The sequence below is a fragment of the Xyrauchen texanus genome, chromosome 3 (genome assembly GCF_025860055.1).
Source record: "Xyrauchen texanus isolate HMW12.3.18 chromosome 3, RBS_HiC_50CHRs, whole genome shotgun sequence".
In the NCBI taxonomy this organism is placed as follows: Eukaryota; Metazoa; Chordata; class Actinopteri; order Cypriniformes; family Catostomidae; genus Xyrauchen; species Xyrauchen texanus.
This window is the reverse complement of record NC_068278.1, coordinates 44,588,979-44,609,780: the sequence shown is the minus strand read 5'-3', so window position 1 is coordinate 44,609,780 and position 20,802 is coordinate 44,588,979. Positions and strand designations below refer to the sequence as shown.

Sequence of the window (20,802 nt, the reverse complement as noted above, 5' to 3'; positions counted from 1 at the left end):
TCGAGAAATGTGAAATCTCTAAGTATACTATATGCTTATTTTATGTGTTCAATTTAATGATTACTTTTATAATCACTAATTATGTATGTATTCTACAGTAGCATCTGTAGGTCAAGCATCAGTTCCTCTTATAGCTCACCACTCAATGTATTTATAGCTGTAGGGATTATTATGGGAGCTATTTTAAGCTAACATTTTCTATTTTATTGTAAATCTGGGGTGCCATTATGAACATGGTACCAATACAGTTGCAGATCACCACAAAGATTAAATAGTACTACAAGTGTTAATTGTTAGGATTACAGTTGTGGGATTTTGTGCATAAAAAAAACACATAGTCTACTAGTTATAAAGCAGCAGAGCAAATTAGACCCTAAAATGAAAAGTCTACCATCATTTACTCACCCTCATGGTGATCCAACCCCATTTGACTTTTTTCTCCTGTGGTGGAACACAAAATTAGGTGTTTTTGGAGGTGGCAGAATGTTGCCTCAGTCACCATTCACTTCCATTGCATCTTTATCCATACAGTGCCTGCAATTCTTTTGAATCTTTTGGTATCCATTAATCATGGATATGGGCGTAGATTCCGGGGGTACCTCCCTCCGGAATCTACACCCCTGCCTTCTGTGTTTCACTAACATCTCTTAGCCATCAAACCAAAAATACTTACTGTTTTTTTTTTTTTTTTTTTTGTACAGATGCTCCCTTAAATCTACAGTCAATAAAGCCCACAAATCACACTAATTGCAATTTCCAGGACAGGTTGTTGAGACTTTAAATCAGTAAAAAAAAATTATGTTGCTACAAAACACATTAGTACAGTTAAGATTTATCAGTTGAACGACAAATATTTAAAACCCTTTACAGTGCACTATGCCTATACATTGAATCATACAGTGCATTAGTAAGTAATTTGTCTTGTATTTGTACCTAAATGCCGATTACCGTTTTTATTTTTATGTTGTACTGTATGTTTATTGAGTTACTTTGAGTGAAACTCGCAATTTCATTTCCTTACAAAGTTCTGATTCTGGTGGCGTTTTTTTCTTCTTTTTTAATTTTTTTTAGCGCTAAGATAACTGGGACATTCAGACTGAGAACCGCAAAACATCGCACCTTTGATACAATGTTTTTATTAATGTATTGAATATTGATTTAACAGAAAACCGCTCTCTTCCCTGAAACGCAGGAGAACACTGCGCATGCTCGGTCTTGCAGCAAATGATTGGATTAGAGCTGCGCGCGAACAAAATATCTGTTCAAACTCAAAGCTGCTTCCGTACTAGAGGTCGATAGAAACACATGTTGATTTTTAATGAAAATCTGTGAAATATAAACGCAAAAATGGAAAGTGATAAAGTGGAAGAAATCGCGGGGAAGTTAGAGAGGTAAGTCATCAAATGTGTGCCGCAAAGACATTTTCTTGAGGAAACCCGTTAAGCACGATTACGATCAAAGAGTGTAGATGTAAATAGAGAACATGCATTCATTGAGTTTCCTCTTATTGCAGGTCTCTGTGTATGGACACGGAAAAGATGGACACATATGACAGGTTTTTTTTTTTTGTCTTGCTTGAAATGTGTAGAGCACAACTACAATCTGAATCTACCTCATTTAGCAAGGGAGGTCTAAGTGAATGTGGGTAGTTGACAAGACGTCCAGAAGTGTGACATGCTGTACTCTAAAATCGTTTTTTTTTTCTTTTCTTATTCTTGTATAATTGTATGCCGTGTTTGTGTTAATATTACACCAGAATACACCAAATTTCTAAAAAGAAAATTGTCACTTTTTCTTCAAAATGTCTTCGTGTGTTTTTGGCAGTTTACCTGGCTTTTCTCCGACAACAATTTTATCAGCTGAGCCACAGTGTCAGAGCTGACATGCAATACGATGTTCATGTACAAATTTACAGATTTAGAATGCATAACATGTTTTTACTTAGCATTGTGAGGTTAAAGGTTTAATAATTATGTAATAGAAAGTCTATATTTAGGTGCAACTCATCAATTTTCTACAATTAATCAAATTTTATAAAATAAAGTTTAATTAAATAGTGCTGCAGTGTGACAAATTCATTTGTTTGTCATGTAGTCTCTCACTTAAAGGGTACTGACTCCACCCACTAGAAATATTTGAAAATGCTGGAAAAGTGGGCAGACCCCGGCGGGGATAGAGGGAACGAACCTGAAGAGGGCAGCACTCAGACGTTTTTACACCATAGATTGTAGAATTAAAACACTTTATACACAAATGTCAAAAAAATTACTTGAATCAATGACCAGTACTAATAAAGCCCCATGCTTACAGATCATTAACTAAAAAAAGTTGGTTTAGGGTTTAGTTACCCTTTAAAGGAATAGTACATAAATCACAATGATGTCATAATTTACTCACCTTCTTGTCATTCCAAAACCATATGTTTGGTTGGAACAGCTTGAATACTTTTTCAGTAAAAATCTTGATGTTTAGTGTGTGTTCATTAGCGCTATAAGTGAAACTCGTTCAGAGTGGCTTATCTGTTTATGCCAAAACTTGCATTGTTTAAAACAACACAAGTTCTCAAGAGAACATGTGTTCTACTGTGAACAAGCTTCTCTCATGAACACACAGTGAACGCAAAGAGTTTCGCAAAAAAAAAAAGATTCCAATATCAGGTTGTAAATTGTTCTTTTGCATTCCACACAAGAAAGAAAGTCATACTGGTTTGGAATGTAATATATGGAGTAAATTATGGTAAAAAAAATTTTTTAGTGCAAACATTTTTTAATATGAGGTCAAATATGTGTATAGTAACTATACAAGTATTCAGATAGTTTTAAAATGAAGTATAGCGTGTCACATTGCAGGACACAATGGTCACTGCTTGAAATGTCATTTCAAGTACCCAGTAACTGTTTTACTCTGGCTGTCATTAGAGTGTGTTTGATTGTATGTAAGTGCTTCTTGTGTTGATCTGGTTAGTGTTGTTGGGTTGCTTTTGCAGATACCGGCAGGAGGGGAAGGAGTCTGCCCTGCGTGGTGAGCTGCCTCGTGCTCTTGAGCTGTTTCAGCTGGCTTACCAGCTGCAGCCAAGTGACAAGCTAAAGAAACGAATCCAGGCCATACAGGAACTAGTTCAGAGAGAAGAGCAGGAGGAAGATGAGGAAGAGTTTGTGAACGTGAATGATTCTGGGCTGAAGCTTTATAAGGGCCTCTATGACAAACTTTATGAGCATCAGAAAGAGGGTGTGGCGTTCCTGTACAGTCTATACAGAGATGGAAGGAAAGGAGGAATACTGGCGGACGACATGGGTCTTGGAAAGACTATCCAGGTCATCTCATTTTTGTCAGGGATGTACGATGAAGAGCTGGCCAATCATACGCTGTTAGTAATGCCAACATCACTCATAAAGAACTGGGTGCGAGAGTTTGCCAAGTGGACCCCTGGCATGCGAGTGAAAGAGTTCCACGGCACCAGCAAATCTGAGCGGAACAGGAACTTGGAGCGAATCCAGCGCAAGGGTGGCGTCGTCATAACCACCTACCAGATGCTCATCAACAATTATGAGCAACTTGCGTCCTTTGACAGGGGTGAGTTCTGCTGGGACTACGTCATCCTGGACGAGGCCCACAAAATTAAAACTTCATCTACTAAAACAGCTAAAAGCGCTCACGCCATCCCAGCAAGAAACCGCGTGCTACTGACTGGCACTCCAGTTCAGAACAACTTACGAGAGATGTGGGCGCTTTTTGACTTTGCTTGTCAGGGGTCGCTGCTGGGAACCTCCAAAACTTTCAAAACGGAGTATGAAAATCCAATCACGCGTGCACGGGAGAAAGATGCCACACCCGGAGAGAAAGCTCTTGGATTGAGGATCTCTCAAAACCTGATGGACATCATCAAGCCTTATTTCCTGAGGCGGACAAAAGCAGATGTTCAGCACAAAAAGCAGAGAGCTTATGGAGAAGGCAATCAGAACAAGGAAAATCAAGAAAACAAATGTCCCAATGCTGGCCAAGGTGCAGTGATGCCGTCGCTGACGCGAAAAAATGACTTAATTGTGTGGACTTACTTGAGCTCAGTGCAGGAGGACATTTATAACCAATTCATCTCACTGGACCAAATTAAGGAGCTATTGCTGGCTACAAGGTCCCCACTGGCAGAGCTCACATTGCTCAAGAAGCTCTGTGACCATCCCAGACTCCTCTCTGCTCGAGCTGTGACTCAGCTAGGCCTCGAGCAGGGATCTGCCTCTCCGGATGAAGAGAGCAAGTCCACAGCGAGTCAGATTGATCATATTTCAGATAAGACTTTGATCGGTGAGTCAGGGAAGCTGCAGTTTCTTGTGTCTCTGATGGAATGTCTCCGTGAGGAGGGACATCGTACCTTGATCTTCTCCCAGTCGAGGAAGATGCTGGACATCATGGAGCGTGTCTTCCGGAACAGAGGCTTTCGTCTGCTGCGCTTGGACGGTACAGTGACGCAACTGCCGGAAAGGGAGAAGCGTATTATTCTGTTCCAGACAGACAGACGCTACACTATCTTCCTCCTCACCACTCAGGTGGGTGGTGTCGGCATCACACTAACTGGTGCTAACCGTGTCGTGATCTTTGACCCGAGCTGGAACCCTGCAACAGACGCTCAGGCTGTGGACCGTGCCTACCGCATTGGCCAAACCGAAAACGTCATCATCTATCGACTCATCACCTGTGGTACCGTGGAGGAAAAGATCTACCGCAGACAGGTTACACTTTTCATTTCTTTAATTTTATCTTTACCACTTTACGTTAGAGCACTTCACCTAAAGCTGTGCATGTGAGTGGAAGAAAAGAGCATCTTCAAAGAGGTCATTTTCAACAATGTTTTTCATGATGTTCATGCACAATTTTACTTTCAATTTTGGTGCCAACGTAGCCACAATTAAATATTTGACAACCATTTTCCACTCGCTGTGCATTTAAATGTATACATGCAGTCTTCTCATGTGAAAGGGAAACGGTGACTCAAACAAATGGGCATGTTTGCTGTTGGGTCCTTTGTATTTAAAAGAGACTCAGATATTCAATAACATTTCTCCTTATGTGTTCTGCACTTTTTTTTAATTCACATGGGTTTAGAACGGTATGGGGGTGACTAGATTATGAGAGTTGTTTTGGGGGGGGGGGTAAAATATAGATCAATATAGATTGTTTTGTGAACCTGTTACAATGTAATGCTTAGGCTTAGCAAAGAGGCTGTTGTTGAAGAATGGAGAAGTTGAAAACTACATTGGACCCAGCAGCAAACCCGCTCTTGTTTGAATGCAGCAAACCACTGTTTTACATACATACATCGCATGCTGTATGTAAAGAGAACATTTCCACAGAAAGCTGAAATGCACTGCAGCAAAAAACAGTTCCCATTTAATTTGTTAAAGTCTCAGAGAGAGAGCTTTGTCGATACAATCAAATATCGTTATATTGCAATACTTTTTCTCACAATATTGTATCAATACTTTAGATCCATGTATCGATATTTATATTCATGTCCAGCATTTCAGTAAAGAAGCCAGTTGTCTAAATAAGTGTAAACTCTGAAAATGGTGTTCCTCAGTGCAATCAGATTCTATTAACATGAGAGACTAAAACTGAGCCTGTTTCTCTCATGACACACTGTCTCTTTCCAGAGCTAAAAAGACTTTGGTCTCTCTCACTCGAATGGCTGTAGGGCCAGTCAAAAATATAGATTCTCTGCTTAATCCACTCTTCATTGAAAGGATCCCAATGTCAATTCTTAAAATCTCAAGATCGCTCTATCCACAACCCTTACCCTAAATCACTTGCATATGCAACTAAAAATGTGTGCGATTAGCCACTGGCTGGTAATTTTTCAGATTTCATTCACCAGTGTTTAAGTAATGTGCCGAAGAGTTCAGCAATGGGATTTTTTCACTACGTGTTGAGAGTAAATGTTTTGACACTTTCTTTGAAATGTGTCTCCAAAGACTAAGCTCACACTCCTTGCAATCCATTTGTTATTTATTAATGTCTCTTTTAATACCCTTACTGTTCTCTACAGTCAGTTAGTGATCAAGAAACATTTAATTCTAATCACACATATCACTTATGGTGTATAGTTGCCATTTGACCAAAATAAAGCATTCTGTCAAAGTCTTTATTTGATGGTCTTAAATGAGACTATCGTTTAGAACTTGTTCTTTATATCAGTGTAAATACTTGTAAATAGTACAAATTAGGCATGTAAATGACAAACATGTACCATAATTTAAGATATGCAGTTTCAAGACATATATATTGATTGAATTCATGGACACTATATTTTTAAAAAGCCAAAATGATATAAAAAATAAAAATATAACATTTATATTTCTATATTTTAACAAGTTAGAAGGTCCCCTGTATAATTATTAACAGCATTAGCAGGGCCTGGGTAGCTCAGCGAGTATTGACGCTGACTAATACTACCCCTGGAGTCGTGAGTTAGAATCCAGGGTGTGTTGAGTGACTCTAGCCAGGTCTCCTAAGCAACCAAATTGGCCCGGTTGCTAGGGATGGTAGAGTCACATGGGGTAACCTCCTCGTGGTCGCGATTAGTGGTTCTTGCTCTTAATTGGGTGCATGGTAAATTGTGTGTGGATCATGGAGAGTAGCATGAGCCTCCACATGCTGTGAGTCTCCGCGGTATCATGCACAATGAGCCACATGATAAGATGTCTCTGAAGCTGAGGCAACTAAGACTTGTCCACCGCCACCCGGATTGATGTGAGTAACTGCGCCACCATGAGGACCTACTAAGTAGTGGGCATTGGGCATTCCAAATTGGGAGAAAAGTGGATAAAAAAATACAAATAACAGCATTAGCTTTTATACTGTATGTAAGCAAAATGGACATTATAACTGTAATGTACCCAAATGAATTGGAATTAAAAGTGATGTGTGTATCGCAATGCGTATCGTATCGTGAGGTGGCTGGCGATACCCAGTCCTTGTCAGAGAGGTTAAAAGTGGCCACCAAAAACTAAATTATGACTATTTGCTAATGTTGCCAAAGTTTTTTATTTTGTTCCAAAAATAGTCCAAATTGAGGACAACATGGAATGTTACTCTCACTCTTAATAAAGGAATTATTAATTAAATACTGAAGTAATATATGATACAAATAAATAATAAAATATGTCAAAACAATTACACTTCATTTTTGGGTTAGCTTTACCTTTATGGCTGAACTGAAGTATAGAAAAAAAAACATCCAATTATTTGTGTAATTTTACTATTTGGCATAAAAATGTGTGAAGATATGACAGTTAAACTAGCTGTTTTCTGGTGTGCTAGTGTCAGAAAAACAGTTCAAAATAATGCCTGAAATACAGTAACATTGTTTTTTTTAACATTGGTTCTACCTCTACAGGTGTTTAAAGATTCTCTTATACGGCAGACAACCGGTGACAAGAAAAACCCCTTCCGTTACTTCAGCAAGCAGGAACTGCGAGAACTGTTTAACCTTGAGGATCCACGCTCATCCTCCACTCAACAGCAGCTACAGGCCATGCATTCGCAAAATCGCCGCTCTGATACCAAACTGGACCAGCACATCGCTCACCTTCACAGTATGGAGATGTTTGGCATCTCCGATCATGACCTCATGTTCTCTAAAGAGGCAGCTGCTGATGAAGACGTCCCTGAGAATGCAGAATCGCATCACTACATACAAACTCGAGTCCAGAAAGCACAAGAGCTTATGCAGGCAGAATCAGAACTGCATGGGCAGCTGATGGACAGCATGGCCCAGAATACTGAACCGGCTTGGCTTAGGCTGTCAGGGCAGCGTGGTCTGCAGACATCTGCCAGTAGAGACTGCCCAGCCCCTCCTCGTACCAAAGACTTGCCAGTTATGGTGGATCTGACTCATAACAGTTTCGATGGGCCAGAACTGGAGGAGGAAGATGAGCAGAACTCATTGTCTGTCGAGGAAGTTGTAGGTGGAGGTGTGCTTGTGGATGACGCATCATCTCAATCAGGTGGAAAAAGGGACTCTCCTGTTGTGAAAACTGAGGTTAGCCCTGCTGCTGACAGATTGGCTCATAGTCGGCATGTAATCACGCTGGATGACAGTTTAAATGTGACAGATGAGCAACAAATCTCTGTACACACCTCATCAATGCTCTCACACCAGTTCCCCAAGCTGGGAGACCTTTCTGTAATGTCTGATCATCTTAATGACGAAAAAGCTCAGATGGTCAGTCCCCATTCAAATGTGCTATCATCGCCCTCATCTACAATGGCCACTGCAAGGGAGTCTTCTAAGGTGGAGATAGAGTTGCTTCAAGGAAACTTCAATTTGCAGCTTGAGGATAGTGCAGATATGTTCTCTGTTGAGGATGAGGAAGTTCATGAAGAAGGGGAGTCTGTAGCAGAAGAAAGTGCAGAGTTTCAGCTTCAGATGGATATCAGTGGAGAGAAACTGGAAACAGCCAGTATAAATGTCAGCAGACGAGTCAGTAACCAAAACAACAGTGCAATCAGAATCCATAACAACAGTGAAATCAGAAACCATATCAACAGTGAGGTCAGTAAGCATGAATCTCTTATAAAACAGCATTCTACTTTGAACACAACTGCAGATGACTCCTTTGTGCATTCTGTTCGGACAAAGAAAAAGAGGCAAGTTATCTCTGATAGTGAAGAAGAAGAAGAAGAAGATGAAGAGTCAGAGAGGCCATGTTTAAGTAGCAGCCCATTGGCTGGTGGCCTTGGCAGCCTGGGCTCCTCCACACCAAAATCCTATCTGACTGACCGTTCTCGACTCAGGCGCAGCCTGAATACCTCAGTGGCATCAAGAAGGTCTCTTGTGATGTCTGTGCTCGACAATGATTCTGACGAGTCATCAGAGCATATTGATGAAACAAGCGAATTGGATCAGCCGCTCTGAAGCCAGTGAAACTCATGCAGATGGATCTGTGATGGAAGAGGAGGAGCCAAGTGGAGAGACTCTAAACACGGAGTGTAACAGTGATGAGGAGGATGAGCTTGAAGAGGAAAAAGATAGTGTAGAGTCAAGAGGAGACAAGGAGCAAGAAGAATGGCACAGTGCCTTAACCGAATCCACTGAAGATGTTGAACTAGAGTCTAGTGAAATGATGGACCAGTGTGCCCCCAAAACATTTTCATCAGAAACACCTGTTCTTCCAGTTAGTTCCTTTAGCAGTGATGTGACAGCCACAAAAGAGGACTCATATGAGTCACTGGTTCTTTCTGGTAAACGTAATTTGGCAGAAGGTAGGAAGCAGGAAGCTCTGGATTTCTTTCTGAAGGCAATTGACATAAATACAGGTGATGCTGAAATCCAACTCCTGATTATTCAGTTGTACAGACAACTTAGCCTGGGAATATAAACCATGCATACACACCTGTAAGATTTTATCTTATCTGTACCATATAGAGACCTTTTAGTCATGGGTTTTGCACAGACTAAATGTGATAGAAGCTACAGAAAAGGCCAGACATGCTAGTTAATAAAAGTATATTGTGTATCATAAAACATTTCACTTTCACTTTTTTTTTTTTTTTTTCTCTCAATAACTCCTGGATGTTGTTCTTGGTTTATTGATTTTCCTTAAAAAAAAAAAAAATCCCTTTGATTAAGATGCATTCCATTTATCCTATTCCAGCACAAAGTGGATTGTGGGGAACTAAATAATAAAAAAATTATTTGTATTTTGTTTCCTGTATTAATTATTTTTATTTTTTTTATGAATTCCAGAGATTTATAAATTACATTTTTTACTGTTAGAATTGTGTTTCCTCCAATAATTCCTGAGATGCACAAGCAGCTTCTGACTAGATGTCGACCGATATTGTTTTTTTTTTCAGGCCGATGCCGATCTTTTGAAATCCGGGTCGCCGATGCCCGATTACTGCTGCCGATTTATTTTGGTCGATATTTGGCCGATATGTGCTTGTTTTTAACCTCTTATTTGAACCTTTTATTTGAAAGATAAAATGTAACACAAATAATTACTTAAGATAGACAAAATTTCTCAACAAATACATTTATTGAACACTTGACCAATCTGCAAATTTTAAATTAAAAATGTATAATGTAAAAACATATTGTATAAATAATGTATAACAAATATATTAAATAAACAAAGCAGGTGTTACGAACTGCTCCGAGACACGAAGGTTGAGATCCAAATGCAGCTTTAATTAAGGGGCAATCCAGACACGTAATCCAATATTCAGAGCATCCAAGAGAAGCACAGGCATAACTAGGGATGGGTATCGTTAAGGTTTTAATGGTATTACTACTCTAGATTTCTTTTTAGACCACACCTGAACAGTAATGTTAGTAGACCTTACTGAAATTAAATCACTGTGCCTATATAACGTTTAACTTTGTTTAATATATATACAAATATATATAAAATAATATATAACAAAAAGGACCGTTAAGAATACAGTTGAAGTACCGGATCGATAAGCAGTATCGGTACCAAAGCAATTTATATTATAGTGCATAAACTTGAGGATTTCAAGATTAAATTTGAACATATTTTCTACCTAAAGGGTGTTACTGGACTGTACATTACATACTGTGAAGGTTTCAATTAGTGCCCAACCGATTTATTGGGTGGTCGATATTAGCCTTTCACCGATATATTATAGGCAGATATGGAAACTTTTTTCAGAACATAATGCAGAAGGCAATGCTTTAGAATTGGTGTCATAATGTAGTTTGTCCAGCAGAGTGTGCTCCGACAACATTGTTTACAGAGCTGAGCTGATGTGGCTCTGCAGACAGGGTGGCGTTAAGTGGTGTCTTCTTGGAAAGTTGCTAACAACGTGACGATATTTCTCGTCGATGTGAAAAGCTGTCTCGCGATATCAGCATGACGGAATTTGAGGGTGAAATTGGGATAGAAGTTGCCCCCACCACATTTAAATCGTTTGTGTGGCAGCATTTTGGGTACACGGTGGAAACAATAAACGGCAGAGAATGTGACAAGACACGACAAATATGTAAGTACTGTAAGAAAATAGTGCCGTACACCGCGGCTAACACAAGCACTATGCAAAGACACTTACAGAACCACCACAGTTCTCAACTAAAATCCACCAGGTCTGAAGAGACTCAAGACGTACCGCCGCTCCCTATAAGCAGACTGCGCAGTCTGCACAGGGCACCATCTTACCCAAGGAGGGCACCAGAAAGTACTTTGCCCTTACTCGCTTGTTATACGTTATTCAAGGACCCGAACGCAGTTGCGGAACACAGACGATCGCTTCGCGCTCATATCACACAAATTGTTGCATTCGTTCATATAATTTAACTATTTTTTCTTCCACTCATCTTGACATGCAGAAATGCTAAAATCAGGGCTTAAAGTATTCCGGCCGGGGGCCGGATTTCCGGCTTGAGGGCAGGTCCGGCCTCCGGCGCAGGCAAAATGTATTAATCAGGCTGCAAATTACAGTCGGACGCACTTTCGGCGCGGACGCGCTTGGAAAAAACGAGTGCGCCGCTTCCATTATGAGCGCGCATACCGCTCGGCTGCATTTGAAACTGGGAACTTCAATGCGGTTTAATATTTTCGAGTCAATTGATTTCACCTACCAATCATATGAGAGGAGCGCAGCTCTAACTAACGTCACAAGCCTATCAGAAGCAGAGCAGGGCGGGTCCTGGCAACAGTGTGATTGAGATCCATACCTCACGTTAGCGTCGTCGGTGAAAGCATGGAGCGCAGAACTCCAGAAACAACATTAGGTGACTTAATGTCATCATGGATGAAAAGAAAGAAAGGATGTGAGTTGGTTGATTTCGTAAATTAGCTCAGGTCAGCATAATCATATTTTCTGTCTACACCTTTTGATGTTAGCCTTACGTTGACTGAGCTAACATTAACATACATTCTGCTAGGTAACTTTAGACTGTTAGTTAAATATTTAATGTAGAACATTCTGTGTAGCTTACTAAAAAAAACATTATGTGTAGGCCTACCATGAAAACGAGTCCACTTTAAACCACTTCATTTTCTGTCAGCAATGTATGACAAAGAATTCGTAAAAATACTGGCCTAAAAGTACTTGGTATCGGATCGAAAAGTAAATAGTGGTATCGCTCATCCCTAAGTCGAATAAAAGACTAGTCATTGAAAGTTTTCCCTTAACTTGTATAGCTAATACGATGTAATACCGCTGTAATTGTTTATAATTTAAATGTATTCTTTATTTAAATGGTCAGCAATTGACTGATACTAAAAAGAACTGATGTTTATTTAACTACGTTGCATTTGAATTTATTCATTAATGGTCAGCCATTGATGGATACTAAACATATAGTACTGATGTTTATTTAGCTATTTATTGTATTTTTATTTATTCTTTATTTTCTCAGTGTTCATTTCTAGAATTTGTTGACAAAGTATAATTATAATGTTAAATATTCTTTGATAACAATATTTGTTTAAGAAAGCAGTCTTCTAAGTACCTTTGCATAATCAAATTGGTATTTTTCCCCTCTAAAATCTGTATTGGTCTAAATCCCATATGGTCGAGCTCTAGTTTCACTTTGTGACCGATCATCATCTTATAGCATTCATTTTTAACGGAGGATCAACCAATTAGAAATTAGTATTAGTAACATAAACATTAAAGGAAAGATTATATGCTGATGATTTTAAATTATTTAAATCTGTTCATAGATGAGAAAACTTACATCATTCTCCAAAAAATAGATAAAGCATGTGGCCTTATAGCAGGCAGCATTATTGTGCAATCAGCAATTTAACATGAGTCAAATACACAGTTGTAGACTAATTTCACAAATTAAGTGTGAAAATTAAGAGTGAATTCTGCAATAATGTGGTGTGTACAGGAATGAAATTCAGAGACAATAGATCTTATTCCACCATGTACATAAGACACATGAGCTGGTAAAGAAAGTTTATTTGTTTATTTCTAGGTCTATAATTAGCGCTTGATGCTCATGCCACCATGCACATCATAGTACTACACAATCACATTTTAAATTCAATGTAGTACTGCGTTGATAACCAAGAGAATGAAGTGGAGACACTTGGAGTTACCATCTTATAACCTGGTCCAGAGGTTCTCTGCAAGCTAATTATACAGTTTTTCAAGTATGCTTTTTTTTTTTTCATGCATCCACATAATATAGAGCAATTATGCAAGAAAGCCTTCATCTCTCATACCCACCCACTCTAGAAATATGTACACCTGAAACACTCACAGACTATTAAAATGTTTTGTTAAGTAAAAGCACACCAATGGGTATTTGGTTTGGACCATAATACTTTTGTTGATGTCAAGAAATTAAAATCAATACTGACATAATTGGTTTACATTTGTCAAAAGAAGTTCTGAGAAATAGATTGAAGCTACATTGATAAGAACAGTGATAGGACCGGAGGAATATAACACTAATTTAAGTTCAGTTACTTATTGGTAAACAAGGGCTTTCAAATATTTTTTTAAAATTTGTATATTATACATTCTGTATTCACTAATGACCAACATGATATTGAAAGAGGTGAATTCTCCAGTGTGCTAATGCACAGCGGTATAAGCATTTATAGCAAACTGGGTGTTCAGTAAACTGATGCACGACAAAGAATCTTAGTCAGTTGAACATAGAATACAAAGCAATTACTCAACCAAACAAATTAGAATAATAATCTTTTACCAACGAGAGAAAGTCATTACAAGAAACCTTCATATCATGTATTTCTAACTACAAAGAGTTAATATTACATATTATGAATGACTCCATAGAGTTTCGGTTCGGAGTAACCAATCAGTGTTCTGTCTTATACATTCAAAGTATTATGTCCAAACCCTCTTACTAGCAATTTTGGCCATCCTTATTGATATATGAAAAAACATCCATACAAAGCACGCATAACATATCTAGCATCCACTTCACGCTTCAGTTAAATTCTGTCCAAAATACTGAACCAGGCAGCCTGGGCTTTGTCACAATGGATGAAAACTTGACTTTTGTGCTGAAATAGATAGGAGGATATCATATAATTTGTAATGAGAAGATCGGAACTCGATGGAAGAATTTACCACTCATGCCCAGCAATAAAGAAATATTTTTCTTTTCTTCATTTCCGTTTTTTCTCCTTTCTGCTTTTCTGTTGTAAGAGATCCTTGATTATCCTCACAGTCTGCTCCAAAATTACCTTACCTGTTTAATGAACAAAAGGGTATATACTAAGTTAGTAGTAGAGCATAGTTGCATGTGTATAACTCATTCATATTTATTATACAGTGGGGACAAAAAGTCTTAGTCCACTAGTGAAAATCCATCTATTCTGCACTTTTCTAATACATTTGTTTGTTTTTTTCATTACAAACTATAATGTCACCATAATTTGTGAAAAGTTGACAAACAATTAACACGAATGTCAGAATTTCATAGCAGTTATGTGCCATTTTTGCTTTAATGACAGCATGAACTGCAAGCTGGCATGGACTCCACATGTTTATGTATAAAACCTGATGATCCATGTAATTCCAGTATCATTTGAGAATAATGTTCCATAGATCATCTTTTGCTCTAATGAATGTACAGTAAGGAAATCGGTAATACTTAACAATAAAGTACCATTTGTTAATATTAGTTAACAACATTAGTTAACATGAACTAACAATGATCAACACGTTTACAGCATTTATTAATATTAGGTATTGTTAATTTCAAAATATACACAAAAAGTATTTTTGCAGGTTGTTCAGTTTACTTCATTATAATGAACTAGAGCAACACAATTCGAGAACATTCTGTCACAACTTGATTTAATTTGTAAAAAAAATGTAATTTACTTAATCCATTTGAGTTGGGACTACATAAATGCGTTTTGTAGCATTGATGGGATTTCCATTTCCAGCATGCTTTGCTTGGTACCGGATGGGGTGAACAAATGTTGAAATTAAGTGTTCTGGTATATTGGTATTTAAAAAGAGTGTGTGTTATGCTGGAGTTTTTGGGGTGACCATTGTGGCGAAGAATGGCTTTTATGCTTAGGCTGAGGATGGACTTTCACAGTATGTGTAAACTGACAGTGCAACAATTTAACTATCCTTACACTTGCTCACCTCACACATACTAATGATTAATAAAATAAATTAAGTTGGACCAACATAAGAAAATAAGGGTAATGACTTTTGACTTGATTTGGCAAACTGATTTCCTGAGTCTACGAATACATTAATTATTGGCAAACTGATTTCCTGAGTGTACGAATACATTGATTATTAGTTAATACACTATGAATTAACAATGAACAATTGTATTTTTATTAACTAACATTAACAAAGATTAATAAATGCTGTAAACAATATATTGCTAATTGTTTGTTCATGATACTTAATCGTTAACTAATGTTAATGAATGGAACATTACTGTAAAGTGTTACCAGGAAATCTGACTAGTTCAGTTGTACAAAAGAGAATAACTTGGTGTTTCCTAGAAATAGTGCCGAATCTACAACATTTCCTATTAATTTTACTTCATAACATTTCTTTGTATAAAATAGATTTGAAAAGAAAATAGATTTTGAATCTCAGATTTTCAATGTGGTCTCAGACTTTTGGATCTCGCTGCATGTAGAGGACAGAAAACGATTTATTTATCTAAAATATACATTAATACATCTGTTTTTATGTTATTCTATCTATGCTTATTAAGTTCTTGTTTATAAGTAATGTCTTTATAATCAGCTATTCTTTCTATTTTGTATGCAAGTATATGAATTACCTCCAACATACCAATTTATTTTAGGTTGTGTTTGTCAGAGGTTGGAGGGTTGTTGGGGATGAGTTTAGAGTCAGGGCCAGGGCTACAGATCCCTTCTATAAGATTCTTGTTGCAGTCGCCCAGGCTGGCTACAGGAGAGAGTCTGGGGTAAGCAACTTGCCCCGTCAGGTCCAGCAGGTCCTCGAGAGCACGCACGTTATTCATTCCATTCTGCTGGGGAGAATTTACTGGGGAGAATTCTGGTATGGAGATTAACTCATCCTTTAAGACAGGACTGAAAGTACAGGAGCAGAAAGGAAAGGGTACATTTGAATTAAGGTGTTGTTAAATCATAAGATATGTTAGGGAATGTTTGTAATCTGATTGTATTTTACACTTCCAAATGACAGACAATTTTAAATTAAGCAAAACTGGAAGAGCTTAGATGTCTGTTTATTACTGATTAAATACTTGGATTGCACTCTATACTACAATGGTAAATGTAACAACATTCGGAATTCTAAAATGTTAACAGGATAAGAAAAAACTGCCCTAAACCAAAACAAAATCAAATTGGATTCTTGGTAGCACAAGAATGCATTGAATCGAGGTTCCAGAAGGAATGCATAAAGGAAATGCTCATAAATGTGCTTCAAATCAGTTATGTGAAGGGCTAGTATAGGTAGCTTCCCATTTAAAGGGAGAGTTCAGCCAAATATTTTTTTTAGAAGATTATCTCTGCTCTGTTGCTCCATCAGCCACACCCCTCATGCTGCCAAAACAGTGCCAACCCTAATCTCAGAATAGCATTTTGAGATTATATTCTTCTCACCACAATTGTACATAGCGGTTATCTGATTTATCTATCTGAACCGTAGACTTTGTCATTTTTTGTGAAAATCCCAGGAGATCAGAGTTACAGAAATACTCAAACCAGCAAGTCTGGCACCAACATGCGATTATCTAATCAGTAATTCGTATGATAGCAGTGCAGTGCTTAAAATCTGCAGATACGGGTCAGGAGCTTCAGTTAATGTTCACATTAACCATCAGAATGGGGGGAAAATGTGATCTCAGTTATTTTGACCATGGCATGATTGTTCATGCCAGGTGGGCTGGTTTTAGCATTTCTGTAACTGCTGATCTGGGATTTTCACGCAAAACAGTCTCTAGAATTTACTCCGAATGGTGCCAAAAACAAAAAGCAGAGGGGCAGTTCTGCAGATGGAAACACCTTGTCAATGAGAGAGGTCAACAGAGAATGGCAGATCACAAATCACAAAAAAACCTAAAGAAGAAGAATGTGGAAGGGAAAGTGAAAGTGGATATTTATAGTAAAATTGATCTGTTTCTTTACACCAATTGTATCACTTCTGAAGATTCGGATTTAGCCACTGGAGTCATATTGATTACTTTCATGTTGCCTTTATATGCTTTTTGGACCTTCAAAGTTTTGACCACCATTCACTTGCATTGTATGGACCAACAGAGCTGAGATATTTTTTATAAAAAACTTCATTTGTGTTCAGCAGAATATATTTATACCAATCTGGGATGGCATGAGTGTGAGTTAATGATGAGAAAATATAAATTTTGGATGAACTATCCCTTTAAGATAACAAATAATAATAATAATAATAATAATAATCTATAGTCTTCTAAAGTGTTCAAAGTGTGCCTATAAACCCTGATGAGTATAAACATGGTATCAGTTATGATTAAAGTACACAGAAATTGTGGAGATGGAGATGATATCAAAGGAGGAGGCCAGTGCTGCAAATTGTTAACTATTATTGTATGTAAATAACAATCATTAAAGTGCACATGTTTTATTTCATTTTATTTTTATCTTTAGTTTTCTGTGATGTAGTTCCTACCTGTTCAGTGTAGGTCCAGTGTACAGGGTATATTGATGCAGTTATTGTGTCAAACTCACCTAACCTTCATGAACTGCACTTCATCTGCACAATCCTCAGCCACTCCACTCTTGCCTTCCAAAGTGTCCAGATGAATAAGAGGGAGTGGATGTTTTGTTTCTGGCAATGTGGTCAAGAAAGAGGGTGTTACTGTATGTCCACCAGTCATTGCTTGTGGGATAGTTACCGTCAAGCTCCCCTGGACACTCTGTCCTTTTGCATGAGAGATATCGGATTTCTTCACAGTGCTATCCTTCTTGGGTCCCTGAGCTGTGGCCACTTTATTTATTTGTTCGGTGAGCTGTAGTTTCACTTGGTTACTGGCCACCTGAGTGATAGTTTGACTTTTTCCATTGGTTAAGTTGTTCTCCTGCTTTAACAGATTACCTTCCTGTGCATTGATAGTGGGTACATTTGAAGGTACCTTCACTACTGTGTTTTGAGAGGAGCTCTTCAGTGGGGATACCTGCACTTTTGCTGATGACGTGTCTTCTCGGTTAACCTGACTTTTTGCCTCTCCTTTCACTTGGAAATTGTGAGTCTTCATCTGTTCACTCTCTTGTCGGATAGTCTTTGTATTTTCTTCATTTACTTTTCCTTTCTCTTCTGTTTTCACCACAGTGAGGTCAGTGTTCATCTGGCCATTTGAAAAGGGTTTTTTTGGGGATATGTGAGCAGATGACTTAACCTGTCCATTCGTACTCTCTGGTCTTTTCCCGACAGTCTGGCCATGTGATTGAACATTTGCCTGTATGTTTGATGCAGCGGTTGTGTGGATAAGGTTCGCCTGCGAGTTGACTTCAGCACTTGCACTCGAGGATGAATGGACTCCACCTGAATTGAAAAATAGGTCTTGTATACTACTGTTACAATAACGGACCGTGATTTATTATCTCAACTTCTGAAATTATTCTGCAATAGATAGGAAAGCTTTCGCTAACATTTGAACATAATCAGGTTTGGGAGGGTTACTTTTTTAAAATGCAATCTGTTACAGATTACTTAACAATATATGTAATCAGTAACGTAATCCAATTATAGCAATATCAAAGATAAAATCAATCTGATCTCTAAAACTTTAAATTATGCATTGAATGCAAACAGAAAATGTTTGAGTAATATTATGAGTACTCTTGTAGCTAGCTGTTATTATATCTAAGGAAAATAAATATATACACTGCACCCTACCAAGAAAACAGATAGTGAGCTGTTAATGTAGAACAACTCAGTATTTTTAAAGAAATCAGGTGAGTTCTCTATCTGCTACAGAAAAAGAAAATCTCAAAGCAAATACAATCAGAACAGATGCAATGATTTATGGCTTGATTAATATTAAACTAAATCTGAAGGATATACCTCAGATTCTAAAACACTGCAAAGTGTAATTCTACCATTTATTGCAGTTAGTGTGTATAGGGAATTGTAATTTACACTATTCATTAACTTCAGACTCTCTACAATAGGTAGATCACACGTTACCATCATCATCATAGTTATTATTGTCATAATTAAATGCTGGAGAGTGTCTTTCCTCTGCTTGCTTGTGATCCAAAGTAAAACATCAGCAACTATCAGTTTATGGCTGATTTCTATGTTTATTTTTATGTTCAAGGAGTATTTTAGTTTTAAAGAATAGATGAAAACAGATTGAAACTTTTAGTGTCTTTTCAATTACTTATTGCTAATTAGCTAAAGTGTTGATACCTCACCCAGACATTTGAACTGTTCTCAACAATAATTTATCAAAATCAGATACATTCTTCATTTAACTTTATTTTCTAAGAACTTAAAACACATTTTCAATTAATTTGGAAATATATACAATTTGGATTTGTTAATAATGATCAGGGATGCAAAATCGTGAGAGGTGCAAAATGAGAGAAAGTCATAGCAGGTTTTCTAGGGGTATTATTTATTTATTTATTTATTATTTTCAGTTGATTTTTTTACTGTTGTTTTCAAAACTTTTTTCTTACATTTTTTCAGCTTCAGTACAGAACAGAACAACATAAAGGATGTCCTGGCTAATATAGTACAGTTCCCATTTGCAACCATGCAAACTAGGGGATTTCTATGCCGTACCAGCAATGTCTGCCTCGAGAGCAGAGTGCTGATGTGTGACAGGTATTATTTGCGCATGCGACAGTAGGCAATGTGAGTCATGGGAGAGAAGCCGAAGAGAGTGCACATCTCTCACTTTTAACCAGTGTTTCCCAACCTTATTTCTGCCACAGCAGACTTTTTATGACTAAAAAAAAATATACGGCACACCACTATACCACATAGGCTAACCATCTTCAATATTTTTCCTTTTCAAGAACTTATCCATGATTTCTGTCCATCTTAGTAGCATGTTTACTTGTAATGTTTGAAATTTGCCTATGTAAAAAAACAACAACAAAAAACAAGTCACATAAAGTGCTTGCGTTAGACTTTCTCATCGTCCATCATTTTGACGGACAGGGTCGTAAAATTATCCATCATTTTACTTTCCATATTTTAATGATAATAAGACATTTAATAGCTTTTATTTTCATTCACATTTTCATTTTAAGTGGGAGGTGTGCACAATAAACTTTGAAACGTATTTGAAAGAGAGAAAAAAGCTTGCATTTGCTTTATAGCAGAAAGTAATAAAATGACTTTATGTTTAGGTCGAAGCATTTTCTTGGTGAATTTAATTTAGTTCAATAACTGGGATCTCTGATATTCGTAAACGATAAGGTGATATTTAATATTTCTTGTTGCTTAGTACTCTCAAAGACATTATTGGTGAAGCAAAAACGTGTGTGTGAAAACACTTTAGTGTAAAGTCACTTTGTAGACTTCATGTATTCTGCAGCGCTGACGCTAGTCACGTGAAAAACCCTTAACGTGTATAAATATCACTCACTTTTGCACATTAATCATTGCTCTTCACAATCACAAAAGTGACCGATTATGGTTTCAAAACGTCAAATTTCTCCGAAAGGTGAGGAGATTTTCATGCATTTATTTATTTTGTGGAATTTGATCATTTTCCACGGCACACCAACACTAGTGTGCCTCATCACAGTGGTTGGGAAACACTGCTCTAAACAAACAGCTGCCTGCATCACTTTGTCAGGAAAATTCACTATTTCTTTTGTCAGAAATTAAAAC

At 37.5% G+C, this 20,802-nt stretch overlaps 2 protein-coding genes across 5 annotated transcripts in view; one reads left to right on the top strand and one right to left on the bottom strand.

Annotated features, from left to right (window-relative positions):
• Window positions 1–1,250: 1,250 nt before the first annotated feature.
• LOC127633628 (DNA excision repair protein ERCC-6-like) lies at window positions 1,251–9,044 on the top strand. Of its 2 annotated transcripts, XM_052112860.1 has the most exons (4): window positions 1,251–1,391; window positions 1,514–1,555; window positions 2,987–4,727; window positions 7,391–9,044. In XM_052112860.1, exons 1-4 carry the CDS (start codon window positions 1,348–1,350, stop codon window positions 8,909–8,911), a joined length of 3,348 nt encoding a protein of 1,115 aa, XP_051968820.1. In that variant the 5' UTR covers window positions 1,251–1,347; the 3' UTR covers window positions 8,912–9,044. The 2 variants fall into 2 exon arrangements, with proteins under 2 accessions (XP_051968820.1, XP_051968828.1); XM_052112868.1 differs by lacking the exon at window positions 1,514–1,555 and having other exon boundaries at window positions 1,299–1,391.
• A 3,851-nt stretch (window positions 9,045–12,895) lies between these two features.
• Window positions 12,896–20,802, bottom strand: part of LOC127633673 (MAP7 domain-containing protein 2-like) — a 32,891-nt gene continuing 24,984 nt past the window's right edge. For all 3 annotated transcript variants that reach the window (XM_052112921.1, XM_052112939.1, XM_052112930.1), the window contains 3 exons: window positions 17,682–18,495; window positions 15,778–16,040; window positions 12,896–14,194 (listed from right to left, as the gene is read on the bottom strand). In XM_052112921.1, coding sequence (XP_051968881.1) covers window positions 15,782–16,040; window positions 17,682–18,495 — 1,073 coding nt within the window. In that variant the 3' untranslated portion in view covers window positions 12,896–14,194; window positions 15,778–15,781. The remainder of the gene's footprint in view (window positions 14,195–15,777; window positions 16,041–17,681; window positions 18,496–20,802) is intronic.

Excerpts from the sequence above, each read along its gene's own strand:
- LOC127633628 (XM_052112860.1), top strand. The coding sequence starts at position 1,348 with ATGGAAAGTGATAAAGTGGAAGAAATCGCGGGGAAGTTAGAGAG. Across the intron at positions 1,392-1,513 it reads ATCGCGGGGAAGTTAGAGAG|GTCTCTGTGTATGGACACGG; the intron begins GTAAGTCATCAA and ends CTCTTATTGCAG. Across the intron at positions 4,728-7,390 it reads AAAAGATCTACCGCAGACAG|GTGTTTAAAGATTCTCTTAT; the intron begins GTTACACTTTTC and ends CTACCTCTACAG.